This window comes from Nanorana parkeri, unplaced genomic scaffold (genome assembly GCF_000935625.1).
Source record: "Nanorana parkeri isolate BGI_ZX_2015 unplaced genomic scaffold, ASM93562v1 scaffold993, whole genome shotgun sequence".
Taxonomy (NCBI): Eukaryota; Metazoa; Chordata; class Amphibia; order Anura; family Dicroglossidae; genus Nanorana; species Nanorana parkeri.
Window position 1 is genome coordinate 409,253 of NW_017307261.1, and position 27,567 is coordinate 436,819.

General features: G+C 40.6%; 1 protein-coding gene across 1 annotated transcript in view; it reads left to right on the plus strand.

The window, feature by feature from the left end:
• Positions 1-27,567, plus strand: part of TRIM71 (tripartite motif containing 71) — a 77,299-nt gene that overhangs the window by 7,748 nt on the left and 41,984 nt on the right. Inside the window, exon 2 of the mRNA XM_018566964.1 lies at positions 18,405-18,470. Within this exon, the coding sequence (XP_018422466.1) occupies positions 18,405-18,470 (66 nt within the window). The remainder of the gene's footprint in view (positions 1-18,404; positions 18,471-27,567) is intronic.

Consider the following 27,567-nt stretch of genomic DNA (forward strand, 5'->3'; position numbering starts at 1 on the left):
AACCATGTACAAGACAGGGACACCCAGGAATAGTCCAAGCGGGTTTGTGATAAACATTTATTCAGCAAGACAGCAAACACGGTGCCGATGCAGGAGGGCTTTGTACAAGTTCATAGTACAAGACATGGGGTTGTCCGATCCACTAAGTAAAGTCAGGTCAGTTCCTGAATAACAGGGTGACCCTAATGGGTTCTCAAACACAAACAGGCAGCCCTTGTACCTTTTTTAGTGTTCTATCAGCAGTCAGCCCTTTCAACCAGCAGCAGATATCCACAGCAGAGAGCGTGAGAAAAATCCCTGGGCATCAGTCTGCTAACTTACATAAATGCCTGTGCACGTCTAAAACTAATAATGAGGTCTGGTTGCCAGGTAAGATGTGGGCCTAGAAATGAAGGCTATTTCCCACCGAAAACTCTACAAAGCCTCGGGGCTCTGGAAATCGGAACACTACTTCTGAGAGAACAAAGTTGTTGTTTTTTTTTTTTCTCTCCATCACATCAGCCATAAACCCTGTAGCCCTTCACCTTGTGTATATAAGAAACCCGACACATTCACACAATCCACAAGCCTGCCAGCCAGTGTCTTACAAAATAAATCTATATATATCTCCAGTTGGGTGAGCTGCATGTGCAGGTGACAAGAAAACTTTACCACCGCATAAATCCTTCCTAAATCGTCAGTGCACACCTGCTTTCTTGAAGAACACCTGTGATTCATTATTGATCTATTTGGTACATGTATGCGCACCAACTGAACAGGGTTTATGGTCATTCCCATCCTTTCTGCCCTTCAGTTTGTACGTGCGCATGTACCAAATAAATCACCGAGATTCACCAAGAAAGCAGGTGAAAGATAGGTCTGTGTATATGCGATATATTCTGTCTTCTACAGTCCTGTAAGGGCTTACTAAAGTACAGTATACACGGGTAGATTTTTGAATGAACGGTCGTACAAAAAAAATCTCATTGGGTCATTTGATAATGCCATCAGAGACTTCACGATTGCCATTCAAAAATTTGTTTGATTTTTGTTTTCATTTAACATTTTGATTTTGGAATGAATGAATGCCGCCCCAGGATGTTATTTGTTCGGAATTCTAAGTGTGTGTGTGTGTGTGTGTGTGTGTGTGTTTTAAATGCTGATAGCTGTCAGGAGCAGTGCATGATGAACCCTTTCAAAATAAAAGTGTCTTAAAAGTGCCTTAAATCAAAATGGATTAAGCTGCTAACTTTTTATGGGTATGCCTTTTCCCTCTGTTTACTGCTTCAGTAGTTCTTTTAATTAAATAGTACTGAGAATCTACATGTTCTTGTTATAGAACACTCTGCATCATCTCAAAGAACTCCATGGCAACAACATTGTTTTAATTCTTAGTTTTGTCAGCTGTTGAATTATGCAAAGCTTGTAGCAGTTAAAAAAAATATTATTAAATGGTCAGCAACATCACTGACCATAAAGGTTTTTTTGCAGGGAGCAGGCCATGTAGTAAGTCTTAAAGTGACACAATACATTTCCATATAAAATGGTTACCTTTAAAGAAGAAAGTAATTGCTTGCCTTTCCTGCTGCCAAAAGGCCATCTTTTGCTGGGTTATTGTCCCCAAAGTTGATAGAGAAACCCACACTTCTGGTAGTGTTCCTCTCCTGTGTCCTCCACAGTGCTCAGTGTATCTGTAAAAAAAAATCAAAGCAACTGGACTTGCTGTATTTTTAACTAGCTATCTCAAGTAAAAATGTAGGATTATTCTTAAAAAGGCTGATTACCTTTTTCTGTGGAGGAAATAGAATGTAACTGTTGCTCCACATGTCTAAAAGTTCCTTTTATGGAGAGACCTAAAGGTTTGGAACTGTAGGGAGTGCAAACACTGTACAGTATTTTCTTCTCCAATCAGAATCCTGTCATTAAATTGTCTATGCCATCAGAAGGTTGGGTTTCTGGAGCTCCTGGTGGCCCACAAAGCTGTCATGGAACGCATTGTTCGCTTATTAATTTCAAAGATTTTACTTTCATTGCTACCTGTGTAAGCAGTCCAAGGTTCTAAGTTTCCTGGAGGTTTGTCATTTTTGTCATCCTTTGGAAAGTCTTCATAGTAGATTACAGCCTTCATGCCGATTCCTACCATTATGTAATGCTGCAATATGCACCAGTATGGGAAGCTGCATGCACGTTGAATATACTAAGAGACATAAATAGGTGACTCTTCCAAGATAGTTTCAATTTTAACATTCATAAGGTCTCCTTTTTTAAGCACTATATTAACTGCAGTCAGAATAAAGGTCATAAAGGCTACACATTTTGAGATTTTTTTCTTTTCTTGTAAGGGGCCAAAAAAAATGCCATTTTTTTTTAAAAACAAGCGTATTTTGTTTAATCACTTAGTGTTTATTGTATAAATATACCTTTCTTCATATAGTGTTACTGTTGGAATACCCTCATCCCTTGGCTCCATATTTCTCATAGTAAGTATTGTTTGATAATCTGTATTTTCTAATATAGTGGACAGACCAGCTGCCACTCTTTAAAAGGTTAATTTTACCTCTTTTAGGCTACATAGGTTGTGGGATCTTTTTCGAGGACAGGAATAGCCCTCATTGTTGTGATAGTCGGCACCAGTGTGTCTGTTTTCCAAACATTCCATGGGCAGTGTCTCTGCATTTAGAGTAATGAGCTCTAACTCCATTGTCCTAGAGTCAATAAATTCCTGCAGGGTTTCATTTCCTTGGGGTTATTAACCAGGTTTTTTGAAGATGTGGAGATTTGAACCTTTTTAGGAATTAGGTGGTTGTGCAAATTTCCTTTTTAGTGGGTGTCGCATGCCTAGAAAAACTTGCATTTGTTTGCTTATTGTGCTGTGTATCTGCTTACATAGCATCCAGCCTAGTGGCCATGTGTACATATTATGAGGCTAACCCTAATTACTATTTTAATTTAACTTGACCCATTTCTACAAATGGAATGCTCTATAGCTTATACACCAGTAGAATTTTGTTCAAACACATTGTTTTCTCAACATTTCTCCATTCATTCCAAAATTTGAATTTTTAAAATGACATTTGTTGAGTCTAGCATTATCGACTGTTCTGACAAATAAATTCATACCAAAATATACTAGTGCATGGCCAGCTTTAACGTTCAGCCACTTACATGAACCTCCCAGTAACATTACAAGTCTGCATGAATAATTGACTGATTTGCAACCATTTGTTGTTGTTTTAAAAAAAAAAATAAAGTTGTACTTTTGTATGATATATTAAGCAGTCCTGAAGCTGCAGCCAACTGTCTTTGCTTAGGCTGACATTATTTCATTAGTCTGCTGCACGAGGAAGCCATTGCTCTCTCCCAGTTTTTAGACTGTGACATTGTATTTGGTGCATGCAGAGCATGTGTTAGATATTCATAAACCCAGCCAAGTACTGCAAAGGTACCAAGGTTTATTTCATCTGTGAGCCAGCATCTCCGTCTAGGAAGTTCATAATAACCCTAATGTCCAAACAAAGATGGCTTTTCTTCTTGAAAGGAAAGCAGATGAAGGCATTATCAAGGCGATTGCTGTGATCTCTGTTATAGGCTTGTGTTTTAACATGAAAATTATATACAACGCTTATTTTCTAAATTGATGTGCCAACTGTAATGTGTGTAGTCCTCTAAAATTGATCCTATCATCCAATATAATTTCCATATTAAATGCATGATCAACTGAACACCGCCAGTCTCTTTCCACTAAGATCACATGACCTAACCTAAATATTGCAAATTGTTGTATAGTGGTGTAAGTGGTCACATCAGCACATCCTTGTAAATCTGCACACCCCTTCGTCCACACATGGGCAGCACAGTGGCTTAGTGGTTAGCACTTCTGCCTTGCAGGACACTATCTGCAAAGAAACTGCATGTCCTCCGTGTGCTGGCATGGGTTTCCCCTGAATACTCCAAATTCTAGACCTGTAACCTTGCAAAATATTTGTTTCGTTTTGGCTCCATTCGGATTTTCATTTCTTTCAGATACAAGATTTGATTTGGTTCGTTATTCGGATTTCGGATGCATCTGAATTTTTTCGTTTCGAAACAGTCACATGACTGTGCCTGTAATGCAACCCCCAAAAGCAAAATCAAAACCATTGATTGGTCAGAGAACAGTCACATGGACCGAATTAGTTTTGAACGAAATTCGGATGGATCTGAATTTTCATGAAATGAGCATTTGAATTAGTTTGCATTCGGATGCATTAGAATTCAGAAATTCGGATTCATCCTAATGTCCTAATTTAACGACATTAAGTACGAATATCCATTCCAAATGAAACAAAATTTACATGTCTACCGGTTTCATCCTATACTCCACAGACATGCTGGAAGATTAATTGGCTCCTGTCTAAATTGACCCTGTAAACATGTGATATAGGGACTGCAAGCTCCTTGAGGGCAGGGACTGATGTGAATGTGCAGTATGTAAAGCATTGTGTAAATTGCCGGCGCTATATGAAAATACCTTTACGAAATAAATAAAAATGAAATTCCACATGCTGCAAGGCTGCCTAACCATTTTCTAATATGTATGATGCCTTTAACACACACACACATACTGCATGTAGGATTCTAATGTCAGGGTTTACTTTTTCGGTACCACTCAGATCCTCTGAGTTGCCTAGGGGTTTTTTTTTGTCTGGTTGCCTCTTTTATTGCAATAAGATGGTTAGGTTTGCGAATAGCATTTTGTCTCCTATCTAAATTCGTCTCCGAACAGATATAGTTTACGCGTATCAGTTAAGCCGGGTATACACTGGCAGATTTTCACACAAATGATCTCATCGGAATTCTCGACAACCCCATCAGAAACTTGACGAGTTTCGTTTGAAAGTTTGTTTGTTTGGTTCTAACATTCCATTTTGGAAATAAATGGAGTTTCCCGAACAAGATCGCATTCACTGTTAGAACTTCATTGTAATTTTTTTTATTTGACCCCCAATTTTATTTGACCCCCAATTAGCAAATCGAACAAATGTTCATAAAACCATTAACCTTTAGATTGTAAGCTCTTATTGACAGGGGCCTTACCATCTGCTCTTGATTTGTATTGTAATGTCCTCCTTATAATGGAAAGCGCTGCACAAACTGTTGGCGCCATAAAAATCCTGTAGTAATAATAATATAATAACAAAGTTGTGCTGATGTATGGTCTGCTTTACTCTATTAAAGTAAACCTGTCACAGCCATATGAATAAACAGAAGTTACTTTCAGGAAAAAACTGTTGTTTTACAGCATTTAGTAGATGTAAGCAGCTAAAAATATTTTTTTTTGGTGAGGAATCCTTGATTTACATGTAACGTCAAGTGGCCTTGTACCTGGATCTACTGATTTTGTTTTGATAAGAAGTTTTACTTGACTGCTGCTTACGTACTGTATTTCTCTAAAATTAGCCAGGTTAATAAAGGAACCCTGTGATGATCTGAATATGGAAGCTGCCATTCTGATGTCTCTTCCTATCAGCAAGTCAAATTCAAGTACACTTTTTGTACATGTAGTGATGTATTAAAGGAGAACTATTGGGTCAGTGTTTTTCCCCATAGTTCTCCTTAGGGTAACGGGAGGACACAAACTAGCGTCCTCTCGTTACCCTAAGCTCAGTATACCGCGAGCTACAGCTCGCGGTATACTGAGACGCCGGAGCGGATCCCGACGTAGATGATCCGCCCAGCTGCGTGAGTGACAGCTTGCTCTGCCTATCTAGAGGCAGAGCCAGCTGTACCCGCCCCCTCCCCCGTCCGTTCCGCCAGTCAGCGCTGGCAGAGCAGGGAGAGGGGAATCCAGCCCCTCCCCCTGTCACGGCAGAGAGCCGTGACAGGATCGATAGGCGAGCGAACCCGGTATGTGTTCGCTCACCTCCCGATCTACTGAGCCGACCTGTGACAGTATCATTGTCAAAGGTCGGCTAGAACATTGAGGTGAGTGAAAAGCACTCACCTCATAGTTCTCCTTTTAACATTTTCAACTCTCACGCCTTTATACCCCCTATGAACAAGAGCAAGTTTTACATTTGCGTTATGGGGCTATTTATTTGCCAATACTTTATCTTTGCTTAAGCTATAGATATGTCTATATATAGATATATATCTATATCTATATATAGATATATATCTATATATACAGGGCTTGAAAAATCCACTCGAACGACGCCTCTGTGATAGGAGATCAAAGGGGGATCAGTATACGAGCTCCCTTTGATCTCCTCTCAGTCCCCGAATGCAGGAAGTGATGTATATTACGAGCTACAGAAGCTGATGAAGCAGATCTCTGCTTCATTAGCTTCTCTGGGGGTCCCGAGGTGACAGGGGTCTTGGAGACCCCTGATGTCTCCATAAAGAGGACCTGTCATGTAAATTGGCTATCACATAGCAATAAAGTTGTGTAAAAAAAAAGTAATAAAAGAATTAACTTTTTTTTCTTTTTTTCATCTTTTTATGCTTTATTTTTTTTTTTAATAAGTCCCCCCACATACACACGCAGATAAGCGTCAGGTGCTCCTACGTGCGAAAACGACGATTGCGCCTATTGTGCAGCACAAGTTACATATCGCCACAAACGTCGGAGTGAGAGCAATCATTTTAGAGCCAATAATCACTGATCACACTAAACTGATGAGCGGTAAAAGCGTTTTAAGCGTCGCCTATGGGCTTTTTTTGCGATTTTGCGGGCGCACGCAATTTTAAGGCTTGACATGTTTGGTGTCTATTTACCCGACGTGACCTCGACTTTGATGGTTTACTAAAAATATGGGTAAGAAATTATATATATATATATCTTCAACTTGGTGATTTTGATCTTACGAAAATGATTTTATTTTATTATGCAATTATATTGCAAAAAAACAACAATTATGATCAGTGTTTAAGAAAGCCTGTAGATGAAGCATATCAATTTATCCCATTATTTTGTCCTATTTAAAATGATACACATTTTTTTTTACAATAATATATAAATGTATTTATTACAGGGATTTTTTATAGGGCCGACAATTGTACACAGTGCTTTACATATAAGGTTTTTTCTTTTTAAAATTGTGCACTTTTTATTGCAACCCTAAAAGTTATTATTCAAAATCTATATAGCGCCAACAGTTTGCACAGTGCTTTACAACATATGGGGAGATAGTACAGTTACAAAATAATGCCAAACAGAAGGATTAGATAATAGTCCACTACAAATGAATCAAAGGTTTAAATATTAATGGTTAGAAAAATAGAAATCAATAATAAAAAAAATCAGGAAAATATAAAGGGGAGAGTGGGAAAAGAGCGAGCTGATTAGGGTAAACTAAGGGGTTATGGGGGAACAAATTTTATTAAAAAAAAAAAAAAGGTAAAATCTTTTGTCCAGTTGCTTTAACTGACATCATATGCAGGTTGAAGCTCATCCCTTTATCTGCCGATGAATGGAACACAGTAGAGATAGAGGTATCTGTGTTACTTTGTATCTCTGTACAGCATCTGAACATTATTTATAAACACATTATCAGCCTGTCTGTTCCTTGACAGCAGCAGCTATTATAGCAACTATTTCAATGTCATTTTGACAGTCGGGAATTGCTAGCAAGTGCAAGGAAGGGAGTGGCAGCACAAGGCAAACTACATACACCCTGTGAACTTCGATAAAGGTTTTTTTGGGGCGAGTGGGTATGTATGTCCAGTGTCCACAACTGATTAATGGTTACGGAGTTGCATCAGGCCCCGTTCACACCGAGCGGTCAGGCCGCGCGGATCCATCCACCGATGAACGATCCCATACATGAATGATCCCATCCGAACCGCCCCCTTGCCCAAACTGCTCCCTGCACTATTTTTGCCGCGCTGATCAGTGCGGTTTCCATACAGCTTTCAATGGAACCGCTGGGCGTTTTTGTAATTGCGCTGAAGCGCAATTTAAAATTCCCAAAACCTCCCTTTTGAAATCCGAGCGGTAACCGTGCTGATCCACATGCGCCCTGGTGTGAATGGGCTCTTAAAGTGATATTAAAGTCGAAATAGTCTAGGCCACTTATAAGGTGATTAAATGACTTGCAATGGATGCTGCTTCTTGGTGTTAAAACATTTTTTTTTAATTGCCTGCAGGATCAGCTGGTCCCCAGAGAGCTGGCCCTGATATCCTGTTTTAGGGTGGCTCCTTTTCCTTGCAGGGACCTATGGCGTCACCCTTGTGTGTGCTAGCAAGCTGTGTGCGTCACCACAAACACACAGGCACAGCTAGGTGAGCCACTCTCCTGCTCTCCACTCCTCCTTCCTCCAAGCTAGTAGATGGTCAGCTGCTGGAGACTGTCCCTTGAGATCTTGTAGTGGACAGGAAATTCAGGGAAGCTGAGCTGAGGGAGTTGGAGCCAGCAGTTTGGAAACATGATGACTATAAGTGCTTGGTATAAAACATAGGCTATTTTACAATATTTTAGTAAAGCAGACTGGTGGTAAATGTAAATGCAGTCTTTTATATACAGGTATTTTTTTTTTCTCAACATAAAAATAACATCCAAAACACATGTATCACTAAAAGGAGGTTTACACTGAACAATTGTACAGGTTAGTGAGGTATGTCTGTGTTGGTCAACCAAAAAAAATATTGCAATATAATTTTTAACTGTTTAGGTTGCATACAAATTCACTAAATAGAAGGTAAACTATTGCATTTCTATGTGTGATTATCATAATTATTTACCAGTTTTCTGTGTTTTATGATCGGAATTCATTTTGTATAAGCTCTAAAAACTGCATGCTAGACAATGCAAGCTATTCTGATTTACAAAATCAAAACTATCATTTATTCAGTGATAATCCCCATTTTTATATCATTGTTACTGGTCATAGCTGCCTGTAGCCTTGCAAGAATTACTGTGTAGTGATTCTATACAGAAAGTGCAGCTTCCGTATGACAGCCCTCCTGTAAATATATAGTAATATACAGTACATATATGTCTATGGCATTTTTAAAATGATTGGGTTGCCTGATATTTGACCTGTTTGCCTGACTTTATTCACATAAGCATAGTTCAGTATTTGTGACAAATGACTTAAAATGATAAAGTTCAAGATGTAACTCCTATTAGTGCTGGCTATTTATACACTTATGGAAGGTCTTCCCTACCTCTCAGAAAGATTCATGCCATGAGTGAAATTTACATCTATTTATTTATAGGAATAAATATTACCATAGTCTGTGAAAATTGCCCCTAATGTAATAAAGCACACAATAACAATAATATTATTATTCAGGATTTATATAGTGCCAACAGTTTGCGCAGTGCTTTACAAAATGGGGGAGACAGTACAGTTACAATACATTTTTTTTAAATACAATTTCAGTATGATAGGGTTAGGAAGGTCCTGTTCGTGAAAGATTTACAATCTAGTAGGCACATGGACATAGGATTTTTGGTGAGGAAATCTGGGCACACTACAGCTTCCTTATCTGGCTCTTTGTTCCTGAAGGATGAGTTGATCATCTTGTTGGATGTTGATGGTCATTTGATCCAAGTATGTCCCCCTTCTCTCCCCACATCTTCTCCTTCATAATCCACGCTCACATTTATATGGAGAGTTCTTTTATAAAAAATGTGTGTTGCCTGTAAATTCAGCAGGCATTAAATAGCTATCTCAGGGCTGACCAAATCCAAGGAGCCAGGTAGCCAATGCTTCAAGCAAATTTCAGCTTGCGCCTAACTTTTGAGGTTTTCTCTAGTTGTTAATGCAGCTGGCCTCTAAAAAAAATTCTGGCTCCTGGATTGGATGGATTGGCTCCTGATTCTTTAATTATTTGTCCACCCTTTTGATATATCTATCTGAGAAGTGAATTTCTCTGCAGTGCAAGTTGGCAAATGTTTTTGTACGTCAACTCCTCCCATACTTGCCTCCAGGACTTTTCTAGAGTCTCTCCCATCCTCTGGATCTCTTTACCCCAACCTGTCCGTCTGTCTCCCACTTTGAATGAATTTAGGCAATCCCTAAAGACTCATCTCTTCCGGGAAGCCTATCCGAACCTCAACCTAACCACTGAACCGTCACGTTCTCAAATTCATCCCCACACAGCTACCTCATGTATCACTTGCCCCTCCCTTTTATATTGTAAGCCCCCAGGGGCAGGGCCCTCCTTACCGTCTTGTCTTGAATTGTATTGTGATTGTAATGTCTTCCCAATATTGTAAAGCGCTGCGCAAACTGTTGGCGCTATATAAATACTATGTAGTAATAATAATAATAATACTCCTAGACATGAAATAAATATTTTTCTCCTTTTTGATGGATCATATAATGATCTCACTTCTTTTGGTACCATAGATGCTACTCTTTGGGTAAATAAATGTAGATTAGAAAAGTTGTTCAGATTGTTATTTTCCTCAATTAGCTGTCACCAGCTGCATATTGTCTACACCATTGGTTCTCAACCTGTGTAACCTCAGGACCCACATTTGTCCTCGGTCATTATGTCACTACCCAAGTTGCACCGCAATGGAACGCACGGCATTGCGGTACTGCGCTGTCCGGTGCAGGCGATCGAACGCTGGGTGGGAAGTGCGTTAGGGGTGCCATTCAAATTAATGGCAATGCAACACGCCTCCCAAACCAGAATGGATGGAGCTCCTCGGTGCCGCGCAGCATATTTTGAATGGCTGCTCGGTGCGAGAACTGACAGTGCTGGGCTAGGGGGAGGCTGAGGAGCCTGTCATCTAGAAAAGTGGAAGGCATGTGGTGACCCACTGGACACGGGGTTGCGGCCCACTTTTGGGTCACGACCCACCAGTTGAGAATCAAGGGTCTACACCTTTTCTCTTAAATTACATAAACAAGTATATTTTTGGAAATGTTCTGACGGAGGAATGGATAGTGCTTGCAGTAAGGTCAATTTATAGCCATTCACGGTTGCTTTAGGAAATGGTTGCATGTGTCCATGTACTCACCAATATCTGAAGTAATCTTCCCTCATGGGAAAAATCGGTTGGCCTGGCTGAAGTTTTATGGACAGTCGGTATTGTTTTTCCCTGACACAAACCAGCGCTGGAATAGTCTGCTGAATGTTCCTCCTCCACCTAATGTAGGTCCGTCCAGCATGTTTTGTGGATGGATCATGCTGCATCTCTGACTGCGCTGCAATGTTAGTAGGTAGTTGTAATATGTCAGTTAAATGCTGAAAGGGAGTAAAAAGGGGGCTTTCCTGCTTTTAATCACCATTCTTGTGTTGTTAATGAGCAACATTGGAGCTTTCTTTTTATACCTGTTAAGATGTGCGGCAGTATTACAAGTATCTTACCTTAGGTGCATTTTGTAGTGCAGGACGTTGTAGGTGTTGTCCCTAATTTGACAAGATGTCTTGGAAAAGCAGCAGGGTGAGAATTCAGGGTGTATCCTTCTACAGACTGGGTACTGTTGGTAAAGGTCCAAAGAAGCAAAATTTAGGGTTTTAACAGTTTAAAAAGATTTAAAATGAAATGTCCTTTTTAATAAATTTACATTAATGAATGGTTTGTGTCACAATTATATGTGTGGCTTGTGCTTTTAATTAAAGCAGAGTTTTCCTTTGTGTTCTCTTGTGCTGTACAAGTTCATTATGTCACTTAATTACCATAATACCCACCTAGTTGTTATAAGCTGCAGAGCTCTAATGTACTTGATCTGCTCAATGATTTCTACCCTGTAATAGAAATCCTGTCATCACTGTTCTTACGGGATCAAATACTTGACCACTAATCTTAGGAAACCACAAACACTGGAATTGCAGTTGAATAGCTCAGAATGTGGAATTAAAGGTTATTCTTCATGAAGGAAAATGTTGGTTTCTCTCAGTTCAGCTACATGTTATCATTATAACTAGGCTATAGCACAAAATGCCAAGAAAGGAAGCTTGGTTAGGTGATCACAGGGTACTTCTTCCTTTTTAGCTTGGCATTTCTGCCTAAAAAAAAAAAAAAGCCAAGTTTCAATTAACCTCTTTTTGCTGAAAATATTTCATTAGGATCCCGTTAAACCTTGCGTTTAGAAGGCAGATAGCACTGCATGGTCCACATATGGTCTGTATTCCATGTGTAAATAATATTCTGGAGCTGCCATATTTGCTTGTACAGAGAATGGATAAAGCTCACGTCTTGTTTTCATGTTGCCCTCACAGCCTTTGAACTTCACACACAAAAAAGGATGCAGACATCACACTTCATGTGACCTGCATACAAACAGCTTTCTCAGCAAGGGGGGTGGTGAGGTGTTCCTTCGCCAGTTGGATTTTCACTTCTTAGCATTTTGCTAAATGATTGGTGAACCTAAAACTGAGCAGTAAGGTCTCTACGCTTGAGTTCCTGGGTCTCCACTGCTGTTGTGACTATTACTAGGGGGCCTCTACTCAATAAGAAGCTAGTAGGGGACTCAGTCCACCTACAACTTGTGAGTGGACTGACCTTGTAAGATTAGTTATTTAATTAGGCATGATGTTCTCTTCCCTAAGATTTCCTATTAGGATGTGTGTAATAGGAAACCTGGAAAGATGTATTAATGATATGGGAAGCCAAGGTGGAGTTTTATGCATGAGGCCACCTTCCACGATATAATGGCAATAGTTAGTAGGGTGGAGATGTTGTTCTGGTGAGGAAAGGAACCATACTATAAGTGTGTAACAAAAAAAGAAAAATAGATATTGCCTATGAGCAGACTACATTTTCTAGAAATAGTTGATTACTGAAGTTAATAGTTTCTGCTCATCTGCAGTTAATGTTACTATACCTTTTTAAAATATACATGTTAAGATATATCAAGTTTTTTTTCATGGTTTTTGATTGGCCACGTATGTGTGTGTGTGTGTGTATATTATTATACAGGATTTATATAGCGCCAACAGTTTGAGCTGCGCTTTACAAAACTGAGGCAAACAATACAACTAGCAATACAATTTATGGCAGCAGTGTTAATTAGGGATGCACCGAAATTTCAGCCGCCGAAACATAATGGCAAAGTGTCGAAAGTGCCATCTTTCGGCCAAAAAAGCAGTGCATCCCTGTTTTTCTCTCCTCCCCGCTGGGCACTGCTCTGTGTCCCAGCGGGGAGGAGAAAAACTGTCACAGGAGGCCGAGCGGTGCAGGGGATGTGAGCAGCCGGCGTCTCTCCTCCCTCATCGCCCAGCCTCCTGTGACAGACTAGGAGAGGGGCTAATACGGCTGTCAATGCTGTCACAGGAGGCCAGGACGGCGGTATGGGGGAGGGGTTGGCTGTCACAGGAGACTGAGCTCTTCTCTCCACACCGCTCACTCAACCTCCTGTGAAAGTGAGGCTGGAGAGTGGGTAGAAGTACTCAGGGATCAGTGATCTCGGAGTGTTTTTTAAATAATTGAGGGCATAGTATGTTTACCATGTTCCCAATTATGAAATGGGAAGTGATCTACATCACTTCCTGTTCATTCATGATTGTGGACATGGTAAACACTATCCTCCACAAGTTATGAATAAACAGGAACACTCAGTATAGAGATTTTTCATTTTCGGTTTCGTTTCAGTTTTGACATTTTTCATTTCGGTGCCCCTGTAGCGTTAATGATGGACTGAAGGGGGGATAGCCTGCTTAGTGGTAGGCCAACAAGGAGGAGGGAGTTACAGTAGTCGAGGTGAGATATTACAAGGGAGTGAATTAGAAGCTTTGTGGTATCATTTATTAAGAAGGAACACATTTTGGAAATGTTGAGGTTGAGTCTGCAAGATTCAGATACTGATTTGTATGTGGGGCTGAAAGGAGAGCTCAGAATCAAGGATTACTCTGAGCACCCTGGCTTGACGGGAGGGGTTGATTGTAGTGCTGTTGATTTGTGATGGAGATGTCGGGGAGGGAACACGGTGAGGAGAAAATATTAAAAGCTCCGTTTTGGACAGATTTAGTTTGAGGAAGTGGTGTGACATCCATGTCGATGTGTCGGTGAGTAGGTTAGTGATGCATGAGGAGGTAGAATGGGTGAGCTGAGGGGTAGAGAGATGTATTTGGGTGTCGTCAGCATAGAGATGGTAATGGAAGTCATGGGAGGTTATCAACTGTCCCAGGGTGGAGGTGTAGATGGAGAATAGAAGGGGCCCAAAGGACAGCTCCTTGGGGGACCCCCATGGATAGAGGAGGAGGAAGTAGAGTTATAGATGACACTGCAGGTGCGCTGGGATAGATAGAAGGTGAACCATGAGAGAACAGAGTCTTGGAGGCCAAGGGATTGAAGTTCATTGAGGAGGAGTGGGTGGTCAACTGTGTCAAAAGCAGCAGAAAGGTCCAGGAGTATGAGTACAGAGTAGTGGCCTTTGGTTTTAGTGGTTAATAAATCATAGTTTCTGTGGAGTGTTGCGGACAAAAGCCAGATTGAAAGGGGTTGAGGAGGTGGTTGGCAGTACGGTGGTGGCTCAGCCGGTTGTAGACCAGGCGCTCAAAAATTTTGGAGGTAAATGGGAGCAAGGGGATGGATAGACAGACAGACAGACAAAATACTTTTGTCATATATTGTGTGTTATGGATATCCTAACAAACAGCTTGTACTGAGCGATTTTAGGCACAAGTTACATGGCTGATGCTGTGCAAATCTGCTCACTTTGGGTCACCTTTTTGAAGGGCCTTTTAATATTCGTGATTTCATAACACCTTACATTTTTTCAGGCAGTATTACAAGGAGTTGCTATGTTTGTCATTGCACGACATAATCATACAGCATATGAGTTGCTGAGATAAAGGAATTTAATGAATTATGGCAATTTAGTATGTTGGAGTTACTTTTTGTACATTGGCTAACATATTTATATTATCTATTATCTATTCTATATTTTGTAACTAACGATTTTTTAAACTGAGGTATGCTTACTTCCAGGGGTTAATGTTAAAGGTTCAGGGAGTACTTCTGCTTGTGCATTGAGCCCCAAAAAGGGTTTGTGTTTTTTTGTTCTTTAATAAATTTTTCCCTAAAAACCACTCCTGTACGATTTATCATCTAACAGACTTCAGTCGCTAGAATTTAGTATATAAGTATATGCTTGGGTCAGGGCTGGACAAATCCCAGAAGCCAGGTTGCCAATGCTCCTTACAAATTTCAGCTGGTGCCCAACTTTGGAGGTTTTCTCCAGTTGGCTCCTGAATTCCATATAATAATTAGTCTAACTACTTGGGTAGTACTGCTCATAAACGCACACTACCCCTCAATCAATATATGGTTCATCTATTCTTGCCAGGCTATCATTTTGTTTTGGTTACACTGCAATAGAAATGGACTCTTTGATGGAATAGCTATTTAGATGTAGATAAGTGGCCAGTGGGCCCTATAGCAGTTTAGCTATGGGGTCCAGTTTTTGTTTATTGTTGTTTACCTTTTGCATGTTATGTTTATGGCTAAGTCTAACCATTTTACTGGAGACAAAGGAGATAAAAGGATTACTTCTGAAAGGCGTGCACTTTGAAAGTCATGTAATTGGGGGATGAGCAGGGCAGAATATATGATCTTATTCATTATATTTAAATATGTGACATTAGCAGCCACAGCCATTTGTTTTAATTTAATTACCTGTGATTGCTCCAAGTAGCATGGGTGGGAAGCTTTGTCTGAATGGCAGCTTTGAAATGTAAAGGAGAATCCAATTAAACTCTTATCTTGTTTTTACATTCTCTTCCCTGTTTGCAGAGTTAATTGGAACACAGAACCTGCCTTTGGGGTTATCCTCTGCTGGCTTTGCCATTACCTTCCTCTGTTACATCAGACTACCTAGCACTGTGAAAAAACAATGGAAGTACACACAAGCGTTATGGCCGTTGGCATAAAATAGAGTGATTTCTGGTACTGGTCTTGTTAAAAACGAACCTGTACTTTGTCCATGCAGGGTCAAGCAACAAATTTGCTTTAATTTTCCCCTTCTGCTATTTTTAGCTTCTGGGAACAAAGACTAATAAAAATAAATATATGGGGATGGGTAGATAGTCCTCAGCCCTCTGTAAGTTCTAAGTGGCCCAACTCTGAACTTTTATATAAGGCTTTCCTTGCTTCCAGAAGCTTTATGGGGTGGCAGGGGAGTGAGGGAAGGAGGGATATGTACTGATGGAGAAGGGGATCAAACTATTTATGTTGCTGGGCCCTGCATGGGTTTAAGTAGAACTGAAGGAAACATTTTTTTACGTTTTGGTGTCGGTGTTGTGTTTTGTTTTGTTGGTCAGCAGGTTCATTAGAACACCCTACTGGAAGATTCTTGTTGTGATGACAACCCAAAATACGGGACTTTCAGTTTCAATCATAATAGTCACCATAACAAATGGAGAGGGTGAATTTCCATAACAGGGACACTGCAATAAAAAATTGTCATGGGGTTTTTAATCCCTCTCCACTCCATCCAAAGCTAAAAAAAAGTGTTGCCCTTTCAGCTATACATACAGATGAGAAGACTGTGTTTCTATTTTTGGTTGGATCAGCTGACAATCTCATCTCTGTGAGGCCTGCGTGTGACTGTCAGCCTGTCCTCTCAGTAAAAACAATTGATTAAGCAAGTTACAAATCTTTATTGATCACTAGCAGTGCTACTTCGCTCTTCTCTACCTCAGAAGGCCACACTTTTTTTCTCGTTTAGCCCAAGCTCCATTCCTTCATCCAAACTTAAAAGTGCGAAAGGGGCAATCTCCCCTGCTGTCAGAGGTTCCCTCTCTCCCTCTCTCTCTCCCTCTCTCTCTCTCTCCCTCTCTCTCTCCCTCTCTCTCTAAAAGACTGGAGCTTATTGGCTGCCGACTGCTGATTGATTGAAGACGTCTGTCAGAAATTCTTTAATCAGCTGTTGAGGGATGCTCATCAAAAGGATGCCAACAGTGGCACACATTGTGTGATTTTTGTCTTGTTCCTCAAAATAACATTCGAACAGTGTATAGGCACCTTTTTAGTTTGGAGGTTTTCTCTAGTTGCGGTCAATAGAGCTGGCTCCTGGATTGGACAGAATGACTTCTGAGTTCCAAAATAATTTGTCCACACCTGGTTTTAGGATTATTTTAATGGGTTAAATGTGAATCTGGTTTATCTGCCTGTCGTTCTACTTTCGAAGTAGTGAGATGCAAAATGTCTCAGTGTGTCTCTTCTGTGGGCATATGCAGGTTTGATTTTGTGTATTTTTCTGATCAGAAATGTTTAAAGAAATCCAAGATTGCAAGATGTCTGCACTGGGGTGAGAAGAGTGTAGTGATGTGCTCATCATATCCCGAGATCGTCAGCTATATATTTTCTAGTACATCTCTATCTTTTGTGTACTGCCCTGTAACTAGGCAGTTGTTGGGTAATCCCCTTACACAACTATGAGTAGAACAGCTACAGTAAATCTCACCGGCTGTATAATAGAATGTAAATGGTGGAACCTTGCCAAGGCATATGTTCTGTAGCTGAAGATTTGTGGATCGGAGTATTGCAGCAAGTGTGAAGTACATTATTACAATTCCTTCACCCCAGTTCAGAAATGTACAGTTCTGAGGTTCTGTGTTTTCTGACTTTTTAAAGTGCGCTTGTGTCAAGGTTATGGACATAAATAATTTAAAGTACATATTCTTAACAACCAAAAAAAGCTTTAAAACAGGCCATCACTCACCTCTATAGCTGCTTGTACTGTAAAGTAATTCATTCTCAGGGCTCAGTCATGCGTTTGCACTGGCGTGAATGCTTGTAAAATGCATTGCTTGCTCTTTTACCTTCTATATAATTTTATGCACTGCAACATATTAAGATGTGTTACAACGCAATGGAATGTCATGCACTGCATAAAAACATGTTCAGTTATTCCAACTCACACCAAGGCAGGTCCTTGGTATGAACTGAATCCATGGGATATAAGACAAATTGCCTTGTGCTTGTGTTGGGGCTGAGTTGGCCAACAGTGCTGGTATTGAAAAAGCACAAAATTAGCCTAAAATTGGGCTTCAGTAGGTTTCTACCAGTGTAGAACAGGACTGGACAAATCCCAGGTGCCAGGTAGCCAATGCTCCCTAAAAATTCTGCTGGTTTTCTTTTGTTGTTGTTTTTTCTTTAGTGGTTGCCAATGGATTTGGACCCTAACAATAATCCCTGCAGGCTCCTAGATTGGAAAAACTGGCAGAATTCCATACCAATGTGTTCACCCCTGACGTAGAAACATCTGCTGTGTGTTTATATTAGAGGCCTGGTGGGTGGCCAAGATCTGCTCTCATAGAAATAAAGCTAAGATATCGATGTGAACTCTGAAAATGAATGTCTCCACAATGCCTGTAGATAAAACAAAAACGTGTTTATTGTGTGTTTATTGCTTGTTGGGGATATGTAAAAACTTTAGTGTGCATCTGAGCAGAGGCTGACTTTAAGGAAGATACAAAAATTATGGATTTTTTTGCTAATTTATTTTTCTTTTTTTGGTGGGGGTGCCTTTTTAAACAGATTTACAAATCTGGAGAGCGCAAGACAGTGTATACCCTGGCGGATCTGGTGAGGATTAAGACTTGGGTAATCTTTTATTCCTTTTCTGTTCCTTTAAAATACAATGCATACATAATGGTTGTTGTCGGCTATCATTTGCATGTTTCCTTCTACTTTATTAGAGCCCTTTTGATTATTGTAGCTTCATTATTATGATAAAGCTATCAATGTCTTGAACATTTTTTTTGTATTATAGTATTCCGAAAAAAACAAAACAAACGGAAACCTTTTTAAAATTCACGTTATTTTTAAACTTTATTATTTACCCTTTATTATTTACATCTGTGATCAAGAAGATCTTCAAAATACTTTCCGAAATAACTGTCCTAAGATGGGAAAGGGCATTATCACAAAGTATTTTCATGCAGAGTCAGAGAGTAGAATCACTTTACATGTGATGCATGTTCAGTGTAAAATCAATAACATGGCTAAAAGGTAATGTCAGGGATTTCCAATGACTGCTAAGGATTTATGTTGATGTTTGTTTACTTGTTTGCATGCATTTCCTTTGTATTTGTGTATGTAGTCGGCGTCACAACATTCTAGGAAAGTGCCGTTGTGTGTACGTGTGTGTTTAACTCCTAGACATCATCCATTACTTTTGGTATATTCTTGTGTTATGTGCACATTTGAATTATTAGGTAATTTACTATTTGGTTTTATATAGGGCTGCAACAACTAATCGACATAATCGATTATAATCGATTATTGAAAAAGTTGTCAACTTTTTCAATAATCAATAATAAGCACTAATCAAGGTAAAGCTGAACTCCAGATTACACAAATGTTGGCTAAATCTAGGAGGTATGTGTTTTTCTATTTGAATCTTGGTGTGCTTTGTGTATTTCTTCCATATCTGAGCAGTAATCCAGTGTAAAACTTTGCCTCTGTGTAGGAGCTTCCTGTTATACAGACCAGTCACAGCTGTTCGCTCTACTTGTGCAGGATGTGCGGCCCCCTTACCTGTAGTTATCTGGAGGCAGCCTGTAGTGGGTGGGGCCTGCTGGGTCCCTCCCACAGCTCAACAATGATGATGAGAGGATTAAAATAATGTCCTTTTTAAGTACTTGTTCACAGAATGGCGTACTAGAAACGCTGCATGTTGGGTTCATTTTTTCCTGCATTTGTCACGCGTCGCCCAATAATTTCAAAGGGTCCCGTCTGTGTGACTAACACGGGAAAATAACTCGTGTAGCAGATTGTGCTACAGGTGTGTGTTTAGCGCGCGTTTACGGAATGTGAAGGTGTGAATGGGGACCAAAATAACAATTCTTATTGCTGCTCCCCCTCTCTGTCCCGTCTACTTGGCAGTATAGATCAACGGTTGGATGTGCAGCCCCAGCACTGCACGAGCGAGTGCTCTTCTACGAGCATTCAACTTGCCTAAGTACACACGTGCCATCTGCTTTCTCTTGGGCAGTGGCTGAGCTCAGCGTTCGGCGAGTGAGAGAGTAAGTGGACTGTTTTATGTGATAATAATGACAGTATAAGCCGTTAGTGTACAGAAGTCATGTTCTTAGAAGAGAACACACAGAACAGGCACAGGAAACACATCACAGGAAACAAGTGCCACACTCATAACATGGACTGCGCATGTGTTGTTAGGTGGGCCGAGTTCTCATATGGGTCTTCGTGAGGGACTGGGACTGCGCATCCACAGAGAGCGGGTGCCCATGGCAGCAGCAGTATGAAAAATGCTTAAAAATGGAGGGCAGAATTTTAACTTGAATAAACGAAAATATTAAATGAGAACTAACTCCTTAACTGCCATGTAGTCTGTAGAGACAATCGGGACCTTGCTGTGCTGGCTGGTAGTGGTTCCTGGACGAGCAGATTGGCTGAAGAAATGTATGAATGGTTTGGCAGGTATAACCACTGACATAGAAAAGTTAAAGGAGCTGTCCACTAATGCAGCAGTGTTAAGTAAGTGTTATTACTTGGTGTGCTACTTCCTGTGTGTGCGGACCGGGGTGTCCGACGTGTGTAACAAAAGTGGGGGAGGAAGCGCCACAACCAGGCAAAGACCTCTGGAAGGGTAGAGTCCCACGTTGTAGATGAGCCAGATGGGTGGACTTGGTTTGGAGTTATGGTGTTGCGAATAGGCGTGATGGTAATGATCCAGTGAGTGTTGTGCCTTCCGGCTTTTAGTGAATGGGAAATAAAACCGGTGGACAGGTGAAAGTTCAGGAATAGTTCGGTCACGTGTGTGTAATATGTTGAAACTCAGCGTTAAGTTGGTAGAGACGTGATGTCATCGATGAAGGTTGAGGCGGCTGGCTTTGAATCCGTAAGGTTAATGGAGACGTGATGTCCTACCTTCGCCGATGACTTCACATCGCCATTAACCTCACGGATTCAAAGCCAGCCGCCTCAACCTTCACCGTTAAGTTGCTGGAGACTCCATTGCAGCTCCACCAACTTAACGGTGAGTTTCTACATATCACACTCGTGCCCGAACTATTCCTGAATTTTCACCTGTCTACCGGTTTTATTTCCCACTCTGATTCCCTTCACTGAAAGCCGGAAGGCACAACACTCGCTGGATCATCACCATCACGCCTATTCCCAACACCATAACTCCAAACACAATGTGGGATTCTACCCTTCCACAGGTCTTTGCCTGGTTGTTGCGCTTCCTCCGACACTTTTTTTCTTTTATAACCACTGACATACATGCATGTTATGTATATAGCTGCCTGTCTGTCTGGAGTTCATCTTTAAACTAAATGTATGTATTCATTGCTAGCAAGTTGACCTATCTGTCTGAAGACCATTGTACTTTCCATTTGTGATTTGTATGCAAAGTAAAAGCAGATAGGAGTTTCTCCTGACACATGTAATCACTTAGGACCCACACAAGTCAGTAGTAGGCATGTGGTGACATCACACAGGAATGAGCAGTGCTAGCACTGCCGAGTGACATTTATTCCAACCATTGGTCTACAGACCCTTTCCAAGCCACATCAACACTTGAGTCAGATTTTTGGGGAATAGGAATGCCAGAAACTGGAAAAGTTCTATGAAAGTATTTAATATTGCCTTAGACTAATGACGACGTGTCTGGTCAATAAAGTATCTTTTTTTTTTATACAGTTGACCACATGGATATTAATGCTTATATTTCACCAGCATGCATATACGCATGTAGGCAGCAAATATACTGTGCATGAATAACTGTGAGGTATCTTATTCACAGACAGAAAAAGTCCCTGTCGTCAACTTTAAAAAAAAAACAACCTGGTATTTCTGAGATTTGACTTTCAATTTTGATGTTGACTTGCAGTGGTTTTCCTTTCCATCAGTGATTTTTATTTATATACAGTGTGCCTTGCTGGTAAATTCCCTAGCACAGCCCCCTCCCTCCTTGCAACTCGTAGCCCTCTCCTCTTCTGGGAGTGTGTAGTCACTGTCTATGCCGACCCAGCTCCTTAGTCCCTTCCTACATAATCTTTTATGTAGCTGCCAGGGGTGGAGCGAAGCGGCATACTATAGAGCTGGGGTGGGCAAACTCCAGACCTCCAGCTGTTGTAGAACTATAAATCACATGAGGCTTTGCAAGACTCTTACAGCCAAATGTATGACCCCCCAGAGGCAAATGCATGATGGGATTTGTAATTTCACCACAGCTGGAGTGTCGTGGTTGCCTACCCGTGGATTATGGCCTCACACACTTAAAGGCAAATCAGGAGTTTGTGTTTCTAATATGATGATGTAATATAAGCCACTGATAGAAGGGTAACAGACAAGTATTTTACAGGGTACATTTTGTTAGAATTATATTTTACATTTGTTACAATAGTAATGGAGGAATACAAGTAATTAACATATTATTTGTCCCAGCCAATGCAGCATCCTTTTCCTTCTTTTCCTCTGAAAGCATGTATTCTTAGGTGTTTTTCTTTCTACCTAAGCTAGGGATTCCCTCTTCTAACAAATAACATAAGGGGTGGCTTTACAGAGAAGGAAAAAAATGGCAGCTATTTCCCCTTTAAAATTAGTATGTTTCCCTCCCTGAGACCTAAAATGTTGATTCAATTAAAAACCTGTAGCTTAATGTTGTGGCCCTACTCTGACCTCCTCCCTGTACCCCTCCTGCTTCAGATGAGGAACACTAATTCTGGGAGCATGTTTAACCCCTCACATACTGAATTATTAATAAATAAATAAAAGAATTATATTTGTAACTTGGCACTTTTGCCATTTCCTATGAGAGCAATAATTTTTAACTAATTCATTCACATGCTTAGGACAGGGCTTCTCTGCCCGGATTCATTGTGCTAATATATGTAGACGTGTGTGCATTTCATAGATTTACATGAAAAAATAAACAAAAATAAATATGAGGTGTGTGTACTCACAATTCTTTTTATAATGAGGACCTGTTTAGAGTGAATAGTCTTGCTTTTGCCATTATTTTAAAGATATAATAATGATAATTTTCTTGCTAATGATCTTAATACGCCATGTATATTACAGTGGACCTTTTACCCCCCTTCACTAAAAATCACAGCAGTTTGTAGCTCTGCATGCTGATTTTAAAATCATCTTACATTTATTAGTTAAACCAACATGTTTTTCAATTTTCTTACAAATAGAGTTCATGTACTTCCTGTTCCAGTTCTGGCAGAAATTATGTAATGTGCCAAAGCATTGCAACCTGGGAAGGTTACATCAGCAGAGCATTGCTGGGAAATCTCATCTGTAATTGAGATGTCAGGGAAAGGCATTTTCCTCCCCTGAGATGATGTGCATGGTCACATGTCCTAGTCACGTGTGCCAGAGTCCCAGGAGGTAAAGAAAGATCTAGTAACCTGTCCCTATCTGTATGTAATTGGAGATTGTCATTACTAAACATTTCTAAAGGTGTGTTTGTTGTTATTTTAAAGATATGGTTAAAGGTCCACTTTATTGTGTTTTTAAGCCTTATTTTATACATAGTGTGTAATCCCGTATTGACATAAGGCAGATGTATCCTTATGACATAAGGGCAACTATTTAGTATCATTACATACTTAGACTATGCATACTGTTTTGCAGTTCTACACAATGGCTGTGCTTTACTACTCCTTAGTAGCCAACTAGCTGGCCAACTCTTTAGAAACAATGCACTGCTTCTGTGGCCAATATATCTCAGCAGCTAGTAAAGTGACACAAAACTCGGGATCATTCAAGTAATTTAACTATTAACAAAAATGTGAGTTATACACAAAAATGTACTTTGTGTATCACTCAGCTGTAGATCATCAAATCATCTCTAAGTTTGTGCGGACACTGTCCTTCCTCCTGGAGGGTGGCTACCTTTGTTCCCCATGGTCAATGTGTGTGTTGTTAAGTAACCACAGCTCCAAGCTCACTCCCGTAATGGACTACAATCTCACATTTAGTTTACAAATTTGTATTGAAAAAAATGTACTTTCTCTTTTTAAATTACCAAAGTGAAACTGACAGTTTTGTCTCCTTTCCTTCCAATGGAAGAACTACTAGTAAGACCTGATACTCTTAAGTATTGTGCCCACGCAGTCATGCATTGAAGGATGTTCCTAATACATTAAAAATAGCTAAACTATCCCCTCCCCCCTTCCTTTCCTTGTTTATCTGCTGAAGAGGAATGTCCGCACAAAGGTTCTAAGATTCATATTTCTGCTAGTGGGAAATGTCAAGCAGAAGTAATGGACTTCTCTGTAGGGTGTACTGAGCTGATTACAACATAATAATTTACACCAAACGAAAAGTAACCATTGGAGGTTGCTACATCTAAGTGACTACCCAAATCGCAAAGTACTGTCTGTCATCCAATTTTTTAATTACAAGTAACATTGATTATTGTAAAGTTAAAACGCCTTTTAACAATATAGCAGAACATGTTTCAGGAATCTAGAATTCCAGTTGTCCATGTATAATCTTAGGCCTCTTTCAGACAGGCGGTCCAATCGGGTTGCCTGTCAGTTTTTCTGGCAGATCTGATCGAAAGCCCAATTTAGTCTATGGGCAGCCGGATACAAACGGACATTCACATTCCATTACCCCCGACTCCAGCCTGGGTCCTAAAAAAAACAAACAAACCAGTTCAGAGTTCTGTTTTGGTGGACTTGATTGTGACAGATTGGGGGTAAGCGTCAATGGACATATGTGCACTTCTAACTCCCCATAGACTTAACATGGGCCTAGTAAGGTGGGCAAAACTGGATGGACATAGATGTCAATAGGGTTGCACCGATATCGAGTATTTGGGCGAGTACTCGTACTCGCCCAAATGCTCTGATGCCTAGCCCGATACTTCCTGTATCAGGAAGCCGGGCAGCGTGTAATAACGCGCTGCCCGGCTTCCTGATTAATCGGAAAGCTGGCCAAATCAGGAATCCAGGCACCGTGTAATGACGCAGCGCCCAGCTTTCTGGTTGACCGGGAAGTCGGCTTCATGCTCCCTCGTCCTCTCATGACAAGAGAGCATGGAGCTGGCTTCCCGGCCAATCAGGAAGCAGGGCGCCGCGTCATCACATGGCACCCGGCTTCCATGATTGGCCAGCAAGCCGGCTCCTTGCTAATCACGAAGCCGGGTGGCCAGTCTTTACACGCTTCCCGGCTAATCAGGAAGCCAGGTGGCGAGTCATTACAAGCCGCCTGGCTTCCTGAATGGGACTTCTGGTACTCGGTATTGGCGCATACCGAACAAAAAAATATTGGTACTCTGTACCAAAATACCGATATCAGTGCATCCCTAGATGTCACAAAAGAAGGGACATACACAGATCCCCTGACCAGAACGGACAGCGTCTGTATGAAAGTTGTCTCGGATCCAACAATATACTGTATATATAGCTATAGATGTATATATAGATATATACAGAAATTGTACGCTCCTTCTCTCTAACATAAAATGCTCTTATTTGATCATATGATCTACACCTGGATCCCATAGTATAGAATAATTTATTACTCATGATGTGTATGCTTTTCAGGGTGTACTATGTAGATTTTTTTTATTTCGCTTTTTCCACATTCGCAAAATGGTTCCCTTGAGGAAGACCACTTGGAAACTGACAAGAATCCATAACAAACCTGTTGATCCCGCTCCCGGGTCAGACCGGCCAGAGATGTGTTCTTCCGCACACTGTCCCACTGTCCTGTGTATTTTGCAATGATGAATTGACTACAGGAAGCTCATTTTAATGCAGAAGTTTTCTAACTTGTTGCATCTGGATCAGAGGTGGACGAATTAATATAGAATTTAGGGGCCAATCTGCTCAATCCAGGAGCCAGCAGGATTTTTTAGGAGCCAACTCCATTGACAAAAACAACTGGAGAAAACCTCAAAGGTTGGCAAGTGTCAGCTGGGCAAAAGATTGTAAAAAAAAATCTACCCTATGGCTGTTCCCGCCATAGCTATATAGGAAGTCTGGAGCCGTTCATATTGTTCAGATGTGTTTTTAGGACAGCAGCCGAACTGTACTGTGTCTTTGAACATACTTGTGGAATATTTCCTCCTCTCCGCTATTTACGTCAGGAATGACTTTGCTAGCATGCTGCTCATAAACACCCAAAGGACAGCTAAACTGAAATGCTAACAGATCTAAATTGCTCTGCAGTATCTGGCAGGCTGCATCTTGTAATGGTTTTCTAAATGCTCTTCCTGTCTCAAGCTGTCAATTCTACCTGTTCGCTGCATTTCCAAGTTGGTGCTGTATATTTGACCTGTGTCCTACGGACAACACTATGGAAAACCATATACAAACTTTGCAAAACTTTTGCAAACTGTGAAGAAGGAGCTTGTTAATTGTTGCGGTTTGATTCATTTAAAGTTCATTTATCATAAAGTCTTAGTAAAATGTATCTGTCCTTGGTCTTAACCATACAGCTAGATCTGTGTGAATCAGATCCGAGTGAATCTGATTGGCAGAGATTGGGTTGCTGAGATGTAGGTAATATGGCAACACCCTTAGGCTCCTTTCACATGGGCACCTTTCTGTTCCGATCAGAAGGGGATCCGTGCACAGATGCTTTACGGATCGGAGCAGTTCAGAACAGATTTCACCGTTTTGACACCCATTTCCGTCCATTTTTTCCCCTCAATCGTAAGAGACTTACCAAACCCATGTAAGGACTATCGGGAGTCGGTTGCAAGCAGACGTGTCCATTTACAGGTGAAACTCGAATAATTAGAATATCGTGCAAAGTTCATTTATTTCACTAATGCAACTTAAAAGGTGAAACTAATATATGAGATAGACTCATTACATGCAAAGCAAGATAATTCAAGCCGTGATTTGTCATAATTGTGGTGATTATGGCTTACAGCTCATGAAAACCCCAAGAACCCCAAATCCACAACCTCAAAAAAGTAGATTATTACATGCAATCAATAAAACAAGGATTGTACATAGAACAATATCGGACCTCTGAAAAGTACAAGCATGCATATGTACTCAGTACTTGGTTTGGGGCCCTTTTGCAGCACTTACTGCAATTACTTTTGCACGATATTCTAATTATTCGAGTTTCACCTGTACATCAGATTACCCCCTAATCCGTTACGATCAGGTCCACCAAAATGGAAGTCTGAAGTCGGAGATAATTGGATGTAAACGGACATATGTCCATTTAGATCCGGTTATCCGGTGTGGGCTTCTGATCAGATCTGCCTGAAAAACTGACAGGCGGACCTGATCAGACCGCCATCTGAAAAGGGTCTTCTAGATCAATCTCATTGTTACGTCTTCTGTTTTAACCGTGCTTCTACTTGTTACAGCATTCTCAAAGATGAATCCTACAGTTTATTTTTTGTCAGACGGGATTTCTTCAAATGTTGCAGGTACAGAGTTTTTGGGGCTGAATGTTGCCACCTACACAGTGCATTCTTTAAAGATGACCAAATCTGTGAGTCAATTAATGAGACTTGGTGGCCTATGTTCAGGCCCAGTCCGTTTTAAGACGTGAATATTTTGGTGGTGTCTCATTGTTTAAATATCTTTAGGAGGATCGTAAACTCTGTAAAAGGATAATGAGCAGGAAAACTAGGTCTGAGTGGTTTTAATTTAGATATTCTGGGGCACCCAGCTTTGGTGTGATCAAGCTTTTTGAGTGTGACTCACGGCAGGCTTTCCTGGAAGCCACTTGTGAGGGGGAA